This window comes from Budorcas taxicolor, chromosome 5 (genome assembly GCF_023091745.1).
Source record: "Budorcas taxicolor isolate Tak-1 chromosome 5, Takin1.1, whole genome shotgun sequence".
Classification (NCBI taxonomy): domain Eukaryota; kingdom Metazoa; phylum Chordata; class Mammalia; order Artiodactyla; family Bovidae; genus Budorcas; species Budorcas taxicolor.
The window spans coordinates 2,073,144-2,092,625 of NC_068914.1; the positions used below are offsets into that span (position 1 = coordinate 2,073,144).

At 42.1% G+C, this 19,482-nt stretch overlaps 1 protein-coding gene across 2 annotated transcripts in view; it reads left to right on the forward strand.

Moving 5' to 3' along the window:
- The first annotated feature begins 54 nt into the window (after positions 1-54).
- The window catches only part of PARG (poly(ADP-ribose) glycohydrolase), a 118,024-nt gene continuing 98,596 nt past the window's right edge, over positions 55-19,482 (forward strand). The window contains exons 1-6 of one of the 2 annotated variants that reach the window (XM_052640046.1): positions 55-116; positions 9,787-9,853; positions 10,443-11,429; positions 12,289-12,472; positions 17,578-17,700; positions 17,834-17,917. In XM_052640046.1, coding sequence (XP_052496006.1) covers positions 9,816-9,853; positions 10,443-11,429; positions 12,289-12,472; positions 17,578-17,700; positions 17,834-17,917 — 1,416 coding nt within the window. In that variant the 5' untranslated portion in view covers positions 55-116; positions 9,787-9,815. Of the gene's footprint in view, positions 546-9,786; positions 9,854-10,442; positions 11,430-12,288; positions 12,473-17,577; positions 17,701-17,833; positions 17,918-19,482 lie in introns of both variants that reach the window. The other variant, XM_052640044.1, reaches the window with a different exon arrangement.

Genomic DNA, 19,482 nt, shown 5'->3' on the forward strand with positions numbered 1-19,482 from the left:
CTCACACTTCCGGTTTGCGACAGCGTACGTCGCGGAAGCCGGAAGCACCTGACGGCAGCTTTCCGGTGGTGGGAAAGTGAACGAAGCCGGAATCAGAACGGCTCATCCGGAGGCTGGTAGGGTGCCGGTGGAAGAGGGAAGGCAGGCGTCTGGCTAGGGCCTGGTTCGGGAGGCTGTCAGAGCAGGAGCTGCGGAAGCAGTCAGCGGCAGAGGGGGCATGGTGCCGGGCGGCACCGAGGAGGGGGCGCAGTCCGTCCCTCCCAGGGCTAGTGAATGAGGCTCTACGTCCGGGCTGGCCCGGAGACTCAGTGCTGCGGGTCCCAGCATGAGTGCGGGCCCCGGCTGTGAGCCCTGCACCAAGCGACCCCGCTGGGACGCCGCTGCAACTTCTCCGCCGGCCGCCTCGGACGCCCGGAGCTTCCCCGGCAGGCAGAGGCGCGTCCTCGATTCCAAGGACGCTCCGGTGCAGCTCAGGGTCCCGCCGTCCTCGTCAGGCTGCGCCCCGGGCCGGGCGGGACAGCACCGAGGCAGCGCCACCTCTCTTGGTACGTGGGGAGGTAAAGCTCTTGGTCCTTCTCCTTGGCCCAAACCTCTTTTTGGTCTGTCTCAGGAGCCAGGGACTCTAGCATCTTCCTACCCCCTTTCTAGTCTTGTTACACCACTCTGAACTCCGAGGTCCCCTTGCTAAGCCCCCCAAGACCGCTACTGGGAAAATAGAGTCGCATTTTCCCCCACGGCGATTGGTGGTGTGAGAAACCTTGATGAACAGTCACTTACTGGGCGGGAAGTGATAAAGATATTCCACCTGTTTGCTTTTTTCGCGTTTGAGTAATTGCCTTAGTCGTTGCTGCTGCTGTTAAGGAAGTTTAATTGTGGATGTGAAGCTTCAGCCTCTAGATAAAAAGAAAGCTACAAAAAAAGAAAATCATAGCTTATCTCAATTTAGATTCTTAGTCCCTGAATGCAGAGCCGTTCATCTTAGCTGGCATTAAACTTGGCTCTGGCATACTATGTTGAACAAAAGTTACTTGGTCTCTGTGTTCAGACCCTAAAGTCTGTCAGGAGAGATGGACGATTATAAAAGTCAACATAATAAACGGTAATGGATGTTCCAGTTCATAAGGGAACGGAACATAATGGTAGAGTAAGGTGTACCTAATCCAGTTGGTAGGCTCAAAGATAATCTCCCAGCCAGAAGATAAGAATTTTATTCTGAAGACTAAAGAGTAATGCAGATGACACCACCCTTATGGCAGAAAGTGAAGAGGAACTAAAGAACCTCTTGATGAAGGTGAAAGAGGAGAGTGAAAAAGTTGGCTTAAAGCTCAACATTCAGAAAACGAAGATCATGGCATCTGGTCCCATCACTTCATGGCAAATAGATGGGGAAACAGCGGCAGACTTAATTTTTTTGGGCTCCAAAATCACTGCAGATGGTGACTGCAGCCATGAAATTAAAAGACGCTTACTCCTTGGAAGGAAAGTTATGACCAACCTAGACAGTATATTCAAAAGCAGAGACATTACTTTGCCGACTAAGGTCCGTCTAGTCAAGGCTATGATTTTTCCAGTAGTCATGTATGGATGTGAGAGTTGGACTGTGAAGAAGGCTGAGCACCGAAGAATTGATGCTTTTGAACTGTGGTGTTGGAGAAGACTCTTGAGAGTCCCTTGGACTGCAAGGAGATCCAACCAGTCCATTCTAAAGGAGATCAGTCCTGGGTGTTCTTTGGAAGGACTGATGCTAAAGCTGAAACTCCAGTACTTTGGCCACCTCATGCGAAGAGTTGACTCATTGGAAGAGACTGTGATGCTGGGAGGGATTGGGGGCAGGAGGAGAAAGGGACGACAGAGATGGCTGGATAGTATCACCGACTCGATGGACTTGAGTCTGAGTGAACTCCAGGAGTTGGTGATGGACAGGGAGGCCTGGTGTGCTGCAATTTATGGGGTCGCAAAGAGTCGGACACGACTGAGTGACTGAACTGAACTGAAGAGTAATGAGGGGTTAGCTAGATGAAGAGAAGTTAATGAAGTGATCCCAGAGTGCAGCTGATGAATATTGTGGACAGGGGAGAGTAGTGAGAGATGGGGTTGCAGAGAGAGAGGCAAAGATCAGGTCATACTGGGCATGCTGAGGGTTTTGAACTTTATTTCTAAGGGCAATAAGAAACTATTAAAAGGCTTCAATAGGGGAGTGACATAATTGGATATATATTTTTAAAATACATATTTACGAAAATATACATATTTTAAAGATCCTTGTTGCTAGTGTGTGGAAAATGAAGAACGGATTGAAAGGGAGCAGAAGTGCAGGCCCAAGACTGGTTAAGGAGTTAGTCTACATGGGAAATAATGATGGTTTATACTTGGTTGCAGGCAGTAGTTGGAGAAGGAAATGGCAACCCACTCCAGTACTGTTGCCTAAAGAATTCGGTGGACAGAGGAGCCTGGTGGGCTGCTGTCTGTGGGGCTGCACAGAGTTGGACATGACTGAAGCAACTTAGCATGCATGCATGCATTGGAGAAGGAAATGGCACCCCACTCCAGTATTCTTGCCTGGAGAATCCCAGGGACAGAGGAGCCTGGTGGGCTGCCGTCTATGGGGTCGCACAGAGTCGGACATGACTGAAGCAACTTAGCAGCAGCAGGCAGTAGTAAAGGGGAAAAGTGGATGGATTTAGGAGAGAACAGGACATAAGGGTTTGTACCTCGTAAGAAATATATATGAGCTGGAAATATAGATTTGGAAGTTCTTACAATATACACCGTTACTGATGCTTTGGAAGTAGATTAGATGGTATAAAGCATATACTGAAAAAAGTGACCTAGGACAGAAACTTTAGGAACACTGCCATATAAGAGTAGACTGAAGGGAAACAACCAGGGAAGTAGGAGGGAAGCCTGGCTCTTGGTCGTGCAAGGATAAGAGCGTTTCAAAAAGGAAGCGTTGGTCAACAGTGTAAGAGAATGGACAGAGGTCAGGCTGTCCTCTGACAAATGGTGTACACTTAGTCCTCTCAGGACTTACAGGCAATGGGGAAGCAGACCTCCAATGAGCAATGAAGGATGAGCAGGGTTTGATTTATAAACCAAGGAGAGAGAAAACTATAAAGGCCGAGGGAATGGGATGTACAAAAGGTGGCTTGATAGGAGCACAGGATGACAAGACTGTCAGTTAAGGCTGGGAAGGAGCAGAAGAGCTTATTTATGGACAAAGTCAAGTGCCATTTCAAGGAGTTTGGACACTATTCTGTGGTTAATGGGGAACCACTAAACTGTCAGTTTCTTTGGTGGCTCAGGTGTAAAGAATCCTGCAGCGGGGGAGACGTGGGTTCAATCCCTGGGTCGGGAAGATCATTTGGAGAAGGTCATGGCAACCCACTCCAGTATTCTTGCCGGGAACATCTCATGAACAGAAGAGCCTGGCGGGCAAGGTCCTTGGGTTGCAAAGAGTTGGGCACAACTGAAGCGACTGAGCGCAGAGTATGACTAAAAAGCTTATAAGAAAGGGTTACAGTCGTTTGGTTTATATTTTTGGAAAGGTGGCTTAGGCAGTGATCTTTGGACTTTTCTGACTGCCACCCACAGTAGATATATCTCCTGATTAACATGCCATATTTATAACAAACGTTTCATGAAATAAACTTAGCTTTACTATGTATGAAGCATTCTCATGTTGTCTGTAATATTTAACTAAAAAATGTTGGTCATTTGTAGTTTCTGGGACACTGGGTTAGAGAAAGTCGAGACTGCAGACAGGGAGACCACTCATGAGACCAGTGCAGGTGAGCTGGCCCAGTGAGTGATGTAACTATGCTTGTAATATTGGTGCTCTTTTGAAGATGGGGAGAAAGGTGGATTTAAGATTTAGGATGTAGATTTTAGAGGACTTGTTGAAGGAGGGTGGAAGGGAGAGGAACTGAGGGTGACCTCCAGGTACTGTGACTTCTGTGACAGGCTCATTTGTGGTCCTGTTATAGGTCCTATAAAGGAGGAGGAGTGAGTGGAGGGAGAGGGGTGACTGTCAGTCCTTACTGATTGGATCTTCTGATTTTCTGCAGAAGAGGAACTGAGTTAATACTTGGGCTGTACTTGTGCATGTGTGTAAATGTTTTCTGTATACCTGGCAAAGGACGCCAATGAACAAAATATTCAAAGTGTAAATTTGTATCAAAATCTGTTGGTTGAGATTTTGGAATTCTTTTAGGAACTTGGTATTTAAAATTTTTATATGTGCTTATCCTAGGAGAAGTAAGGTAGGGAAATGGATATTTATTCAGTGCCTTTAAATTCTGTGTTATTTATCTTCCTGGGCATTTTTCTTATACTGATAGAAATCTGCACGTCTGCATATAGGCAGAACTCCGCTTCTGACTCACATTCCAATGGGGAATGGTTTATCCAGTTGTACTGGTATAGGAGCTTCCCTTTTCCACCTATTAACAGTTACCTGTAAACAGTGAGGAGTTTCTCTCCTCACTTCAGGGATGGCCCCAGTGTAGGTCGTTGGTGGTTGGGGGGTTGTCTGGAGCTATATTGTTCCCATCTCCCTTATCGTTTTTTTAGCCTTAGTGCCGTCAAAAGCATCTTCAAACCTCTTTGCTCATCTCAAAACTTTCCCACTGTCCATTGCTCTTTGGACTCACCACACCGTTCCTTCCCATGCCTTATCGTCCTGCTGCTGGAGGAAAGAGGCTTTTTGTGAAGGTGGGGTGTTCCTTTGAGTACAAGTGAATTTTTCTGCATTTTATGCCTTTTGACTGTATCTCTAGCACCTAATTTAATGATTTGCTCATTGAAAGATGCTGGATACTGAGTGAGGTTACTGAGATTATGTGATGTAAAGTCAGAGTAAAGATGGAGAACTAATGATCTCAGTGAAAAAAGAGATTGGGTGGAAATGTTGGTAGAGGATACATTTCTTGAGTTTCTTCTTTGTGAGACTGGCCACTTAGTATTTTCCTCTCACTGATCCACATAAGCCTTGGAAATAAGTATTGTTAATCCCAGTTTATAGGTGAGCAAGTAAAATCTCAAAGAAATGAAGTACATTATTACTAAGTGACTGAGCAAATATCTCAAGTGGGCCTTAGGAAGCATCACTAGGAACAAAGCTAGTGGAAGTGATGGAATTCCAGTTGAGCTGTTTCAAATCCTAAAAAATGATGCTATGAAAGTGCTGCACTCAATATGCCAGCAAATTTGGAAAACTCAGCAGTGGCCACAGGACTGGAAAAGGTCAGTTTTTGTTGTAATCCCAAAGAAAGGCAATGCCAAAGAATGCTCAAACTACCGCACAATTGCCCTCAGCTCACATGCTAGTAAAGTAATGCTCAAGATTCTCCAAGCCAGGCTTCAGCAATACGTGAACTGTGAACTTCCAGATGTTTAAGCTGGATTTAGAAAAGGCAGAGGAACCAGAGATCAAATTGTCAACATCCACTGGATCATGGAAAAAGCAAGAGAGTTCCAGAAAAACATCTATTTCTGCTTTATTGACTATGCCAAAGCCTTTGAGTGTGTGGATCACAATAAACTGTGGAAAATTCTGAAAGAGATGGGAATACCAGACCACCTGACCTGCCTCTTGAGAAACCTATATGCAGGTCAGGAAGCAACAGTTAGAACTGGACATGGAAAAACAGACTGGTTCCAAATAGGAAAAAGAGTATGTCAAGGCTGTATATTGTCATCCTGCTTATTTAACTTCTATGCAGAGTACATCATGAGAAACGCTGGGCTGGAAGAAGCACAAGCTAGAATCAAGATTGCTGGGAGAAATATCAATCACCTCAGATATGCAGATGACACCACCCTTATGGCAGAAAGTGAAGAGGAACTAAAAAGCCTCTTGATGAAAGTGAAAGAGGAGAGTGAAAAAGTTGGCTTAAAGCTCAACATTCAGAAAACGAAGATCATGGCATCTGGTCCCATCACTTCATGGGAAATAGATGGGGAAACAGTGGAAACGGTGTCAGACTTTATTTTTTTGGGTTCCAAAATCACTGCAGATAGTGATTGCAGCCATGAAATTAAAAGACACTTACTCCTTGGAAGAAAAGTTATGACCAACCTAGATAGCATATTGAAAAGCAGAGACATTATTTTGCCAACAAAGGTCTGTCTAGTCAAGGCTATGGTTTTTCCAGTGGTCATGTATGGATGTGAGAGTTGGACTATAAAGAAAGCTGAGCGCTGAAGAATTGATGCTTTTGAACTGTGGTGTTGGAGAAGACTCTTGAGAGTCCCTTGGACTGCAAGGAAATCCAACCAGTCCATCCTAAAGGAAATCAGTCCTGAGTTTTCACTGGAAGGACTGATGCTAAAGCTGAAACTCCAGTACTTTGGCCGCCTCATGCAAAGAGCTGACTCATTGGAAAAGACCCTGATGCTGGGAAAGATTGAGGGCAGGAGGAGAAGGGGACAACAGAGGATGAGATAGTTGGATGGCATCACTGACTCAATGGACATGAGTCTGAGTGAACTCCGGGAGTTGGTGATGGCCAGGGAGGCCTGGCGTTCTGCAGTCTATTGGGTCGCAAAGAGTCGGACATGACTGAGTGACAGAACTGAATTGAGCAAAGCTCTCAGGCCAAGATTTTGTTTGACTCTGTTTTGTGTCTATTTCATCACCTCCTATGGCCTCTGTCTTTGTTTACTGTGATTACTTCTAGTTAAAAGAAAGATTCCCTGGAACCTGGGACACGTCATTTTATGCTTTGTTGTTGTTTAGCCGCTAGGTCGTGTCTGACCCTCTGCGACCGTGGGCCTCCCTGTCCCTCACTCTCTCAGAGTTCGCCCAAGTTCATGTCCATTGAATCGGTGATGCTATCCATTTTATGCTTACTTCAGGAATAAGAGGGATACAGCTGAAACAGCCCTGTGATGTGCTGTAAAAGAAACCTTTGGAAGCCAGAAACTGTAGCATTGGTAGGCTCTCCTTTCTCTGGGGTCCTTGGAAGAACTGAGGACTGTTTTATTAGCAGGAAATGATGGTTCCTAGCCTCTTACTTCTCCTTCACCCTGTTCTCAGGCTTCAGGAATTATAATAGGAAGCCTGAAGCTAGAGAGAGAACACATTCTCAGTGTCAGAACTGCAGGAGACGCCCTCCCCTTTAGCTGCACTGTAACACTCTTCATAGTTTTTTACGAAATGATGTTGCCTGCACTCTTTAGGTTCAGTTGACTTGTCATGATAGTGTCATGCTTCGTGTGTGCTATAGGAACACAGTCATATCGTACCATCAGATCTTTACATTTATGGAAAAAGGTATTTTAAATTCTATACTGACTCAGAAAATGAATTTTTTGGCCCATTTGCTGTGCTTGATATAATGAAATTAAATAGAGAAGATGGAACTGTAGAAAAAGTTTCAGAATCAACTGGTTTATTCTCACTCTTTTGTGACTAGAATTAATTTTTTCTCTGAAGTCTAATTTACTGTAGAAGTATTAACTTCATAAAATGACTAAAGTCGTGGTGTTTAACAAGAAATATCAAATATATATGTACAATTTTTGTGACAAATGATTTTTAAACTGCTGGTAAAAGATTTTGACTAGTTAGAATGTTAGTATTTAGTATAAAATGTGAATTATATGGCACTCAAATACAGTGATGAATGATTGATTTTCATGTATTTGGGACGGCGTCTCATGTTATGGTGTTTGAAGGGACATGGGTAAATAAGAGGGTTTGTGATCTAAGGTGCTTAGATTCTTACATTGCAATTTAGACAGTAGTTGAGAATGTTCAAGATTTTATGGTTTCTCATATTAAAGAGCTTCCCTGGTGCCTCAGATGGAAAAAAAATCTGCCTGCAGTGCAGGAGACCTAGGTTCAATTGCTAGGTCAAGAAGATCCCCTGGAGAAGGGAATGGCAACCCACTCTAGTGTTCTTGCCTGGAGAATTCCTTGGACAGAGGAGCTTGGTGGCTATAGACCATGGGGTCACAAAGAGTCAGATACAGCTGAGCGACTAACACTTTCACTGTCATGCTAAAATGTTATATACATGTAATCCACACGCAATACATTAAATTTAAAAGCATGCTTAAATTTCTAATGTTTATATGAATCTGGCTTCCATTTATTTATGGTTTATGTACCTTGCTGAACCATTAATTCTACTTTTGCTACTATCTCCTGGTCATCTATCTAGTTATCTCTTTGGCATTTCAAATTTAGTGTGTTCATATTGACCCAACCATGTTTTCCCCCTACATCCAGTTCTCTTACTGTCTGCATTTCCAGTTAATGTTCTCACCGTCTTTCAAGTCTCAGGCTTAAAGTTTAGTGCCACTTCTAACCTCTGTCATTTTGGAATCTGTGATGACTCTCACTTCTCAACTTCCGTTCTCTATTCTTACAAAGACAAGACTAGTTTTGGATCTTGACCAATAGTTCTTCAACTTTGCTGATCATCAGAACCACTTTTTAGGGGGGAAGAAAATACAGAATCCACCTCCCCTCATACCTCCATCATCACATTATAGATTTTCATTCAGAAGGTCTAGATGTGGCCCTTGGACCCCTCTGTTGTCAGCCTTGACGATTCAGTTGGCTTGGGAACCACTGACCTAGACCAGTACCTTCCTCATCAGCTTCTAACGATAGACTCTTCCTTCTTGCCCCTTCACACCAGCTGTCTAGGCTGTGTATCCTGCCTGACTGGGAGCCTCCTAGATTTGAATTCTGGCATTACAGCTCTGAATGTGACTTTAGACATTATTTTGTACCTCTCTTTGTGGGTTTTTCAGGAATCTCTTTGGTTCCTTGCTGACCTTTCAGCCATATTTTCTGTTGTTTTCTTCATATTTCTCTACCATTGGTTCTGTTCTTCTGATTTTTTCCCTTAATGTGACTGCATGCTTATTCTTCAAGAACTGCTTATCAGATGATCCCACTTTCTTCAATTCCCTAAAGTAGTCCTTTCCTCAGAAATATCTTAATTTCTAATCAGGGTCTTTTTGAATTCATTTTACTTTTTAAACCTATTATTACTATTATTTTGGCCTCACTGTGCACTTGCAGGACCTCAGTTCCCCAACCAGGCGTTGAACCTGGGCCAGGTCAGTGAAAGTGCCGAATCCTAAACACTAGACCACCAGGGACCTCCTTTAGGATCTCTTTTAATACCAATAATAACTAATAACTAACATTTACTGAGCATATGGTAAGCGGTTTGCAGTGGTTGTTACTTTAAATCTCACAATAACCCAAGAGAGACACTATTAATTTGCACATCTACTGATGATGAGTCAGACACAGAGAGGCGGCTCTTCACGAAATCACACAGGAAGTGAGAAGGAGAGCCAGGGTTTGGACCTAGGTGAAGAATCCGCCTGCAGTGCAGGAGACACAGAAGGTGCGGGTTCGATCCCTAGGTCCAGAAGAGCCCCTGGAGACGGAAATGGCAACCCACTCCTGTTCTCTTGCCTGAAAATTCCCATGGACAGAGGAGCCTGGCAGGCTGTTTAGTCCAAAGGGTCACAAAGAGTCGGACAATGAGCGACTAAGCACACAGTCTGATTTCAGAGTCTGTGGTCTCATCCGTTAGACCAGACCAGTTCCTTTAAGGTCTGGTCACTTTTATCTTCTGTGCCAGATGTATTTATGTTTATGTTCCTGTATTTTCTCCCATTGCTGGCATGAGGAAGCAATGATTGATCTTTTTTTAATCCGCAGAACCTAGCTTAATGCCTTCCATGTGTATCTGCTGCTTCCATAGGTGTTCTCTCCTTGAAGGTATGCATGCACATAGATTTTTCTTTCCTTCACAGTTTTCAAGCAGAAGACGATAACCAGTTGGATGGACACTAAAGGAATCAAGACAGTGGGATCAGAAAGGTACAGAAACATGCTCGTCTAGAGGAGCGAACAGCCTGATGCATGGGTGTTGGGTCGCGGCTCACGCTGGTGTCTCTCCTTTTTGCTCTCACGTTTTCCTGTGTTGGCGTTTCCGTTGATGCTGTGCGCCAGGGATGGTTTAGTGACCCTGAGATGCAGAGATGAAGCAGCAGTGGTCTCTGCCTTTAAGATGCTTACAGTGAGTGGTGCTGACAGACGCCGAAAAGCGCGGATTCTTACATGTGTGATCGACGCCGCAGCAAAGATGCAGACAAGGCGCCGTGGCAGTTAGCATGTAGAGCAGACAGTCAGCTTTACCTTTGCAAGAGGGGCCGCACAGGAGGCGAGAGAGGGTTAACACTGCTTTCTGGCTGGTGTTTGCCAGGCACACAGTTGGGAAAAGGGCATTATAGGCAAATGTGCAAAGGTATGGAGTCGTGAAAGAGCATGCTGTATGCTCAGGTAATCGCAAGCTTAATTATGGCTCTGATATTGTAGGGATGTGTTTGGGTCAGTGATCTTTTTGTGTCATAAATTCTTTCTGTTGTGTCATAAGTTCTGTTGTATCATTCTTTCTGCTCTTTTACAGTTTGCATAGTAAAGAAAACAACAATACAAGAGAAGAATCCATGATGAGTTCTGTACAAAAAGATAACTTTTATCAACATAACATGGAAAAATTAGAAAATGTCTCTCAGCTAGGTTTCGATAAGTCACCAGTTGAAAAAAGTACACAGTGTTTGAAGCAGCATCAGACTGCAGCTGTGTGTCAGTGGCAGAATGAAGGGAGACACTCGGAACGGCTTTTGGACTCTGAACCTCCTGCAGTAACTCTGGTGCCAGAGCAGTTCAGTAACGCTAATGTTGGTCGCTCACCCCAAAATGATGGTCACAGCGACACAAATAGTGAGGAGAGTCGAGATAACCAGCCGTTTCTGACACCTGTGAAGCTTGCGAACGCACAGCAGACGGTGGAAGATGGACAGGGCAGGGAAGCCAGAAGCTGCCAGAAGTGTAGCGGGGCTCGCCGTCCTGCAGAAGCCCGCGCAGGGTGTCGGCAGGAGGAGACAGACGTGCTGCCGGAGAGCCCCTCGTCGGACGCTGGCTCTGAGGATGCTGGTACTGGACTGAAAAATGCCAACAGGTTGAGCAGACAAGAAAGTGGCCTAGGAAATTCTCCTCCGTTTGAGAAAGAAAGTGAGCCCGAGTCACCAATGGACGTAGATAATTCCAAAAATAGTTGTCAGGATTCAGAAGCAGATGAAGAGACAAGTCCAGGTTTTGATGAACAGGAAGATAGCAGTTCTGCTCAAACAGCAAATAAGCCTTCAAGGTTCCAACCAAGAGAAGCTGACACTGAGTTGAGGAAGCGGTCCTCTGCTAAGGGAGGTGAGATTCGATTACATTTCCAGTTTGAAGGAGGAGAGAGTCGAGCTGGAATGAATGATGTGAATGTCAAGCGACCTGGAAGTACTTCTAGCCTGAATGTAGAGTGCAGAAATTCTAAGCAACATGGGAGAAAGGATTCTAAAATCACAGATCATTTCATGAGAGTGCCCAAAGCAGAGGACAAAAGGTAATTTTTACCATCAAGAGTGTCTTCAGTAGGGTAATGTGTTATATAATTTTGTGAGGGGGAGTTTCACGAAGTTATGGTTTGCACTGAAGGCAAGAAATAATTGCCTTTCTTATTAATTAATAATGCATAATTCAAACTTAGACTCAAATGTTAAATTCTAAAAATCACAGAAACAGAAAAGAAGTAAATAATCAGATTTTACTTTCGTGAGCCTCCTTCTGAGGTTTATGGGAATCGCTCGGTCATAAATATGATGGTAGCTGCCGCTGCCTCAGGCTGCTGCACCTGTGCTTTCGCTAATGCTCTGACAGCAGGCAGGCGGTGTCGCACTCAGCTCGCAGGCGAGAAGACTCAGATTGGTTCGGAGAGTCACTGAGATTGTGTGACTTGTGGGGAGTAAAGCTGGGATTTAAATCCCGGCCTGTATGATTACAGAAAAATGTAAGTATAAAAATTACCTTAAAGCCCACTCCATAAGTTTTGTGATCTTTTATGGCAAGCACGCCATAGTAAGTTCACTTCATCGAAAATTGTTGTCTAGAGTCCTAAGAAGTAGCGGACACGGTGCACCATGACTTGTTTGGCAATGTACCTGTTGTTTTATAAGGCCCCTTTTTTCAGAAGGTGATTTACATGTGTTCGGAAATTCCTTCCACAGACTATTGAAAATAAGCTCTTGGCTTTTATTGTAAGCCTTATTAGCTTTTTGTTGTTTTGTTTTTTCTAAATACCAAGGAGAAAGAGCAAGTTTGGCACATTTTAAACAATAACTTCTGGGTAAGTGTTTTTACTTGTGTATCTTAGTGAATTTAAACAGTGAGTGGTTTGTGATGGAATATATTTGTTTTGATCTTAGAAAAGAACAATGTGAAATGAAACATCAAAGAACAGAAAGGAAGATCCCTAAATACATTCCACCTCACCTTTCTCCAGATAAGAAATGGCTTGGAACTCCTATTGAGGAGATGAGAAGGATGCCAAGGTGTGGGATCCGGCTGCCTCCCTTGAGACCATCTGCCAATCACACAGTGACTATTCGGGTAGATATTACCTCTTGCCTATAAAGAGAGAAGGTGCTAAGTTTCCATTTATTGTGATACTTGTGAGAAACAGACCAGTGCATAGAAAGTGGTTCTCTTTTCTGCATATATAAAGTACTGAGAAGTCTATAGAACAGAGAAATACGATGATAGGTTACTTAACACGGTACTTAACACATCTGTAAGATGAATCACTGTTAACTGCTGAGGGTATTGAATATTCTGTATTGTGAAGAAAATTTATTGAATAAAAAAATTCAATTGACAATATTTATTGAGTACCCACTACATGTTAGATACTAAAATTCAAAATTGTATGTTGTTCAGTATCCTCAAATTCTTCTCCGGTTTGATCCTCTTTTTCTGAGCTTTAGATTCTTCTAGACATCCCCATCACTATCCCATAGGTATCTCAAGCTCAGCATTTCTAAAACCAACCTTATTTTTAAAAAATCTGTGGTTAAATGTACATAATATGAAGTTTACCAACTTGATCGTCTTTTAAGTGTGCATTTCAGTGGCAGTGTTGTGCAACCATTACCACTGTTCATTCCCAGAAATTTTCCGTCTTCCTGCACATAAGCTCTACCTACTAAACAGTAACTTCTCATTCCTCACTAACCCTGGGAACCTCTTTCATACTTTTCATGGGTTCTTTTAAAAAAATGAAAAGAAAAACTTTATTGAGCATATACGTGTTCAAGTATATTTAGTTAGTTTACTGAGTTAGGCAACCATGGCCGTAATCCAATCTTAGAATATTTCTATCACTCTTAGAGTAGTTTTAAATATCCATGTCTTAGAAATTTCTCTCCACTGGTGAGGACTCAATGCTTTCACTGCCGTGGGCCTGGGTTTGATTCCTGGTCAGGAAATTAAGATCCCACAGCCATGTGGCATGGCCAACAAAAACAACAAAAAAAAGAATCCATGCAGGATTAAATATTCATCTCATTTATTAGATTCTATATTGGATTTCACAGGGGCTACTTAAAGAAACTCTCTGCTCTTAAACAACTTAGCCTGCTGCTGCTGCTAAGTCGCTTCAGTCGTGTCCTACTCTGTGCGACCCCATAGATGGCAGCCCACCAGGCTCTCCCGTCCCTGGGATTCTCCAGGCAAGAACACTGGAGTGGGTTGTCATTTCCTTCTCCAATGCATGAAAGTGAAAAGTGAAAGTGAATTCACTCAGTCCTGTCCAACTCTTAGTGACCCTATGGACTGCAGCCCACCAGGCTCCTCCGTCCATGGGAGTTTCCAGGCAAGAGTACTGGAGTGGGGTGCCATTGCCTTCATGTGATTAAATATTGTGAAGTACGGAACTCATTAGTGTGGTTAGGTAAAAGCAACATTGAGCAGGGTGTTGGAGTTTGAGCTGAGTTCTTAAAGATGAGAGGAAATTTCTGAAATGGAGTTAGTAAGGCAAGGGAATTCTAGATAGATATATAACCTTTATAGGAAAAGGCTGTGCAGTTTAAAATTTTTACCAATGGGAAGCAATTGATTTGCTTTTGGATGGAAAATGGTGGAAGAGAAGACTTGAAAAGTAGTTTGGGTCCATTGTAGACGGCTTTAGGTATCAGAAACTGAGTCTGTAAGAAACTGAGTCTGTAAGAATTGGAAATCATGGGAATGTCTGTGCAGACGATAGTTGTACTACATACACAGCAAGGTTGATCAGACGGCTATGTAAGGATAACTGAAGAGAGGATACAATGGAAGCAGGAAAAGGTACGAGCTCGGTTAAGAGATGAAGAGTAAGCAAACAGTGGTGATCGAACTGTGCTTCATGAAAGTGGCTCAGGGCTTCTTTTGACACTAACTCAGATTTCCTTTCTAAGCTGTATATTTAACTATGAAAAGCCTCTCGTGAAAGAACTAACCTGTGTTTACTTTTAAAAATGCTTAATACTTCTTTTCTTAATACCATATTTTATCCAGCAGGTTTTACCAAGAGAACTCATTTTTGTGCAGGTCATAGAATCAGGGTTCTCTTGCTACTGCTGTTTGAAGCATTTCCTTAAACATCAAAATAACAGTGTAAAAAAGTTACCATCTGCCAGCTGTTTAGGTGTGTGGATAGGATTTTCTTAATATTGGATGAGAGATATAAATGAGTGATGAAAGCTTCAGCTGTCGTCTCTCGATTTCACAGTCCTCCAGTTAGTCTCTTTGCTATTGATAGAATACGTATAGTCACTCTAAAAATTGTATTTATTAAAATAGCTTTTATTTAAATATAATGATTTTGTATTAGAACTCGTAGGGAAAAAAGAGTTCTGCTCTTTAAAAAAGTTTGGAAATTACTGAGACAGGGTAGTAATTGTGGGCATATAAAAGAATAAATGCAAGTTGTTTTGAGATTATATTGATAGGACACTGTGAATTCTTAACTATGGGTGATACGGGAAAAGGAGGCATTGATAATGTATGTGAAATTAAAAAAAGGCTTGAGTGACTGCCAAGATGTTAATGGTTAAGATTTGGAAAAAGATTGATCAGGGGAAATAAGTGATATTTTGACTTTTCCTGCTTCCTCTCCCCCACTGCCCACAAAGAAAACCTGAAGCATCTTATACCACCATTAATTAATCTCTATAATTACTGTTTGTCAAATATCCAATGAATTTATAAAAATTTTATTACAAAAGTAATACAGGGTCAATGAAAAAAGTTTAAGAATTTGGTGTGTTTTCTTCTAGATTCTTTTTCCTGAATATGGTAGTAGTATGCCATATGTATGGGCTTCCCTGGTGGCTCAGATGGTAAAGCGTCTGCCTACAACGCGGGAGACCTGGGTTCGATCCCTGGGTCGGGAAGATGCCCTGGAGAAGGAAATGGCAACCCACTCCAGTATTCATGCCTGGAGAATCCCGTGGACCAAGGAGCCTGGTGGGCTATAGTCTATGGGGTCGCACTGAGTCGGACATGACTGAACGACTTCACTACACTCACTATGCTATATGTATAATTAATGGTTGTTAAATAGATAGTCTTTGGTTACATTTCTAAGATGCCAGATATTAACAGTTACAGCATGTGAAGTCATGCTATAACCTGGCATTTAGTGTTAGGAATGGAAGACAGTCTGAAATTGCGTGGACACGATAATGCGTGATTGTCTGTAAATGCACTCATGCACACGACACTCACTCACACACAAACATGTACACACATACAGGCAAACGCATGTATAGGCGTGTGCTGTACACACGCATACACACATCTGAACTACAGACACCCAGAGACACGTCTGTTCTTATCTATTATGTTCCCCTGTGTGTGAGGCTCTGCTGGTGCCTGGTCTTGTCACCCTAGATCACAGGGAAGGTCTTTACAGAGTCACCTTTGGGGTCCCCATATGGAGGATAAATACTTCTGGCAGGATGGACGTCTCAGCCACTTTTGAGTCTTGGACGTCCCTTGTTGTTTCTTCCTTGGAGTATTCTCATCCTTTGGCTTCTCGGACACCATATATCCCTGATTTTCCTCCTGCCTCCTCAAACCCTTGCTTTGTTCCTTTTAGCTTCTTGTCTGCATGTGGCCCTTAAACGTTGTTAGAGTTCCCCACGACTTTCATAGGTCCTCTTATTTTTTCCTCTCTTGGAGTAGTCTTATACACACTTGTGGTTTTAATGGTTACCTGTATAAAAGGCCCACAAGTTTATTTCTCTTTGGTTGCAGGCTTTTAATGAAGCTGCCTATTTAACAGTCTTTCCTTCCATAGGCTGTCCCTTTTTTTGGTCCCTTTCATTTTTTCCTACTTCTTTTTCACCTTTGGAGTTGAGCTCAATTGCTACTTCCTGAAAGAAGGATTCCCTAAGCTCACCGTATAAGTTAAAATGGTCTAGAAAGATCCTTGTGACATTATGAACCTCTCATTTATAGCATCTTACAGTTGAAATTTTATATTATTTGATGATCTTCAGTGAAGTTCTGATTCATGCTATAGTATGGATGAACCTTGTATGTATATATATATATATTTATCCATGTTCATATATACACGTTGAAGGCAAAGGAAAAGGGAGCAGCAGAGGATGAGATGATTAGATAGCATCACCGACTCAGTGGACGTGAGTTTGCGCAAACTCCAGGAGACAGTTGGAGGACAGAGAAGCCTGGTGTGCTGCAGGCCACAGCGTCACAAAGAGTCGGATACGACTTAACAGTTGAACAACAGCAACAATGTGTGTGTATATAGAGTTGACCCTTGAACAGTTTGAGGGTTAGGGTGCTGACCTTCTGGGCAGTCAAAAATCCGAGTATAACTTTACAGTTGGCCCTCTGTAGCTGAGGTTCCCCATCGAGCAATTCAATCAGCTCCTGACTATGCGGTGGTGTAGTGTGTCTTTATTGAAAAGGATAACTGTATAAGTGGACCTGCGCAGTTGAAACCCATGTTGTTCAAAGATCAACTGTACGTATATAAACATTTACACATATTGAAAACATACATGTTTGGCTCAGTTGTAATCATTCAAAATACAAAGTTAACATAGTTATTATTCTTAAGTTTAGAGTCCAGTGGAAAAAGTGTGCTCTAGTATAATGATCCAATGAAATGAGAGAATAAGCTTACTGCCTATTAGAAAGTTTTTAAAGACTTCTTATAGGAAATGAAAATTGAGCTGGGTACTGAAGGTTGATGGTTAAATAGATAGTGTTTTGGGTAAGAGAGGATGTTAAAAATTGGAATCATTTAGAATCTATATAGGCAGAAGGGAGCCGTTATAGGATTAGAAGGTTGGGGATACTTTAGAAAGATAATATTATTCCCAAGTGGGAATAAGGGTATTATGTGGGATGAGTGTATCTGGGAGCAGTTGGGAGTTAGGAAGAGGGATAGAAAGCTGTTGCCGGAAATTCAGTCAGGGATTAGTAAGGACCAGGGAACTGGATGGGATGAAGATAGAGTGCCCAGGCCATGATGATTTGGAAACAAACTGAAGGGAAGGAGTGGGAACAACTGAAAGAGACTTCTGAGGTTCCTTGCCCAGGAGCTGGTCTGTATTTTTATAGCATTTACTTCAGCTGATTTCTTTGGATTATTTTACAGAATATAGGCCTAGTTTTGATGCACTTACAGTTTTCTTGCATTTCAGGTAGATCTTTTGCGGATAGGAGAAGTTCCTAAACCTTTCCCAACACATTTTAAAGATTTGTGGGACAACAAGCACGTTAAGATGCCTTGTTCAGAACAAAACTTGTACCCTGTGGAAGATGAGGTGAGAACAAAACTGAACTGAACTCATGTTCTTTTAGTCTCTGAAAGCTATTTCAATGCTTGCTGTTTGGCTCCTGATTCTGCATGTTAAGAGAACTTGGAATTGTTTCTTCATGTTTTTCTTTTCCTTAAAGAATGGTGAGCGAACTGCAGGGAGCCGGTGGGAGCTCATTCAGACTGCGCTTCTCAACAAGTTTTCTCGACCCCAGAACTTGAAGGTGTGTTCTTTTGTAATTTTTGTCTCTAACATGAGATGAGCCCTGGTCTTTTCCTTCAGAGATGTTGTTTGATCTTTAAGACTTAGGTAACAGCATTATTTATATGCAAAGTGCTTGCTTCCTAAGGAGCTCTTCTTTAGAGACATTCTTGGTTTATACTCCATCTCTAGGTAATGAGTAGAAGAATTGAGAGTTGTAAATGACTTGCCTGGAGCCACACGGAATAATTTGGAGAACCAGAAATAAGACCTGTTTCTTGATTCCCCATCCAATTTCCTTTGATCCTGGGTTTTGCTTTTCTTTTTGTTTTAGAATTATCCTGCTTCTGAAATGTCTTTAAATCAGGGAAGAATTACGACTTCAGCATTGTTTGCCTGAAGGGAAGCTGAGTTTGCTAATGATTAAGCATTGTACTTTTTATTGCTTTTAATAACAGCTTCTAGCAGTTTCATAATTTATTAATCTTATATTTTGGCAATAATTTATTTTTTGATTTAAAAAATATTTCGTTTAAGTCTGTAAGGGCAACTATTAGTTTGTTTTGAGTATAAATTTTGGCACTATAGCCTTATATAAGCTTTTAAAGTTTTTACAACTATAAACAGATTTCTTATACTTCTGTAAAACTTGCTTCGTTCTCTTTGAGAAATTAATTTATTATGTACTGTTTCTTAGGTTTTATACTGATTTTTCATCTATACTTACAAGTTAATCTTAACTTTCTGTACCTTTTCCATCGCTCCCTTTTTTTCCCTTAGCTCTTGTTTTCCCTTCATATGAAAAACAGTGATGCATTGTACCATAATATATTTTGAAAATTTGATTTCTTAGGGATAGTGTTTCTCAGCCTTGTAATTACCTTTTTAAATGGGAGAAATTCTCAGGGTCTGCCAGAGCTTACTTATTGTTAATATGTTAATTACATGTGCACAAACGTAAACATACATTAATTACATATGTACAAACATAAAACTAAATAAATCTCTTTATACTTATATCTAGTTATATCAATTTGATTTTTTCCATTTTATACATTTTGACCCATCATTTGAGTTGTGTTCATTATCACTGTGAAAACAATTTGTAATCAGTATTTGCTTTTCGCACAGATTTTTAAACACATATCTGAGCCCCAGAATAGTATGCTGATGAACTTAAAAATTATACTGTATAAAGATAAAATTCTCTGTGTTTACTACTTTTTAACTTATCACAGTTGGTGAATGTTGGTAAAGATAGGGGTCTCTATGCAGAATATCAGCTTGCAAATAAATACGATAGGTCCAGGTTTTAAAGAATTTGACAGTCCTCTACTGCAGTGCATCTTGCTGCTGCTGCTGCTGCTGCTAAGTCGCTTCAGTCGTGTCCGACTCTGTGTGACCCCATAGACGGCAGCCCACCAGGCTCCGCCGTCCCTGGGATTCTCCAGGCAAGAACACTGGAGTGGGTTGCCATTTCCTCCTCCAGTGCACGAAAGTGAAAAGTGAAAGTGAAGTCACTCAGTCGTGTCCGACCCTCAGCCACCCCATGGACTGCAGCCCACCAGGCTCCTCCGCCCATGGGAT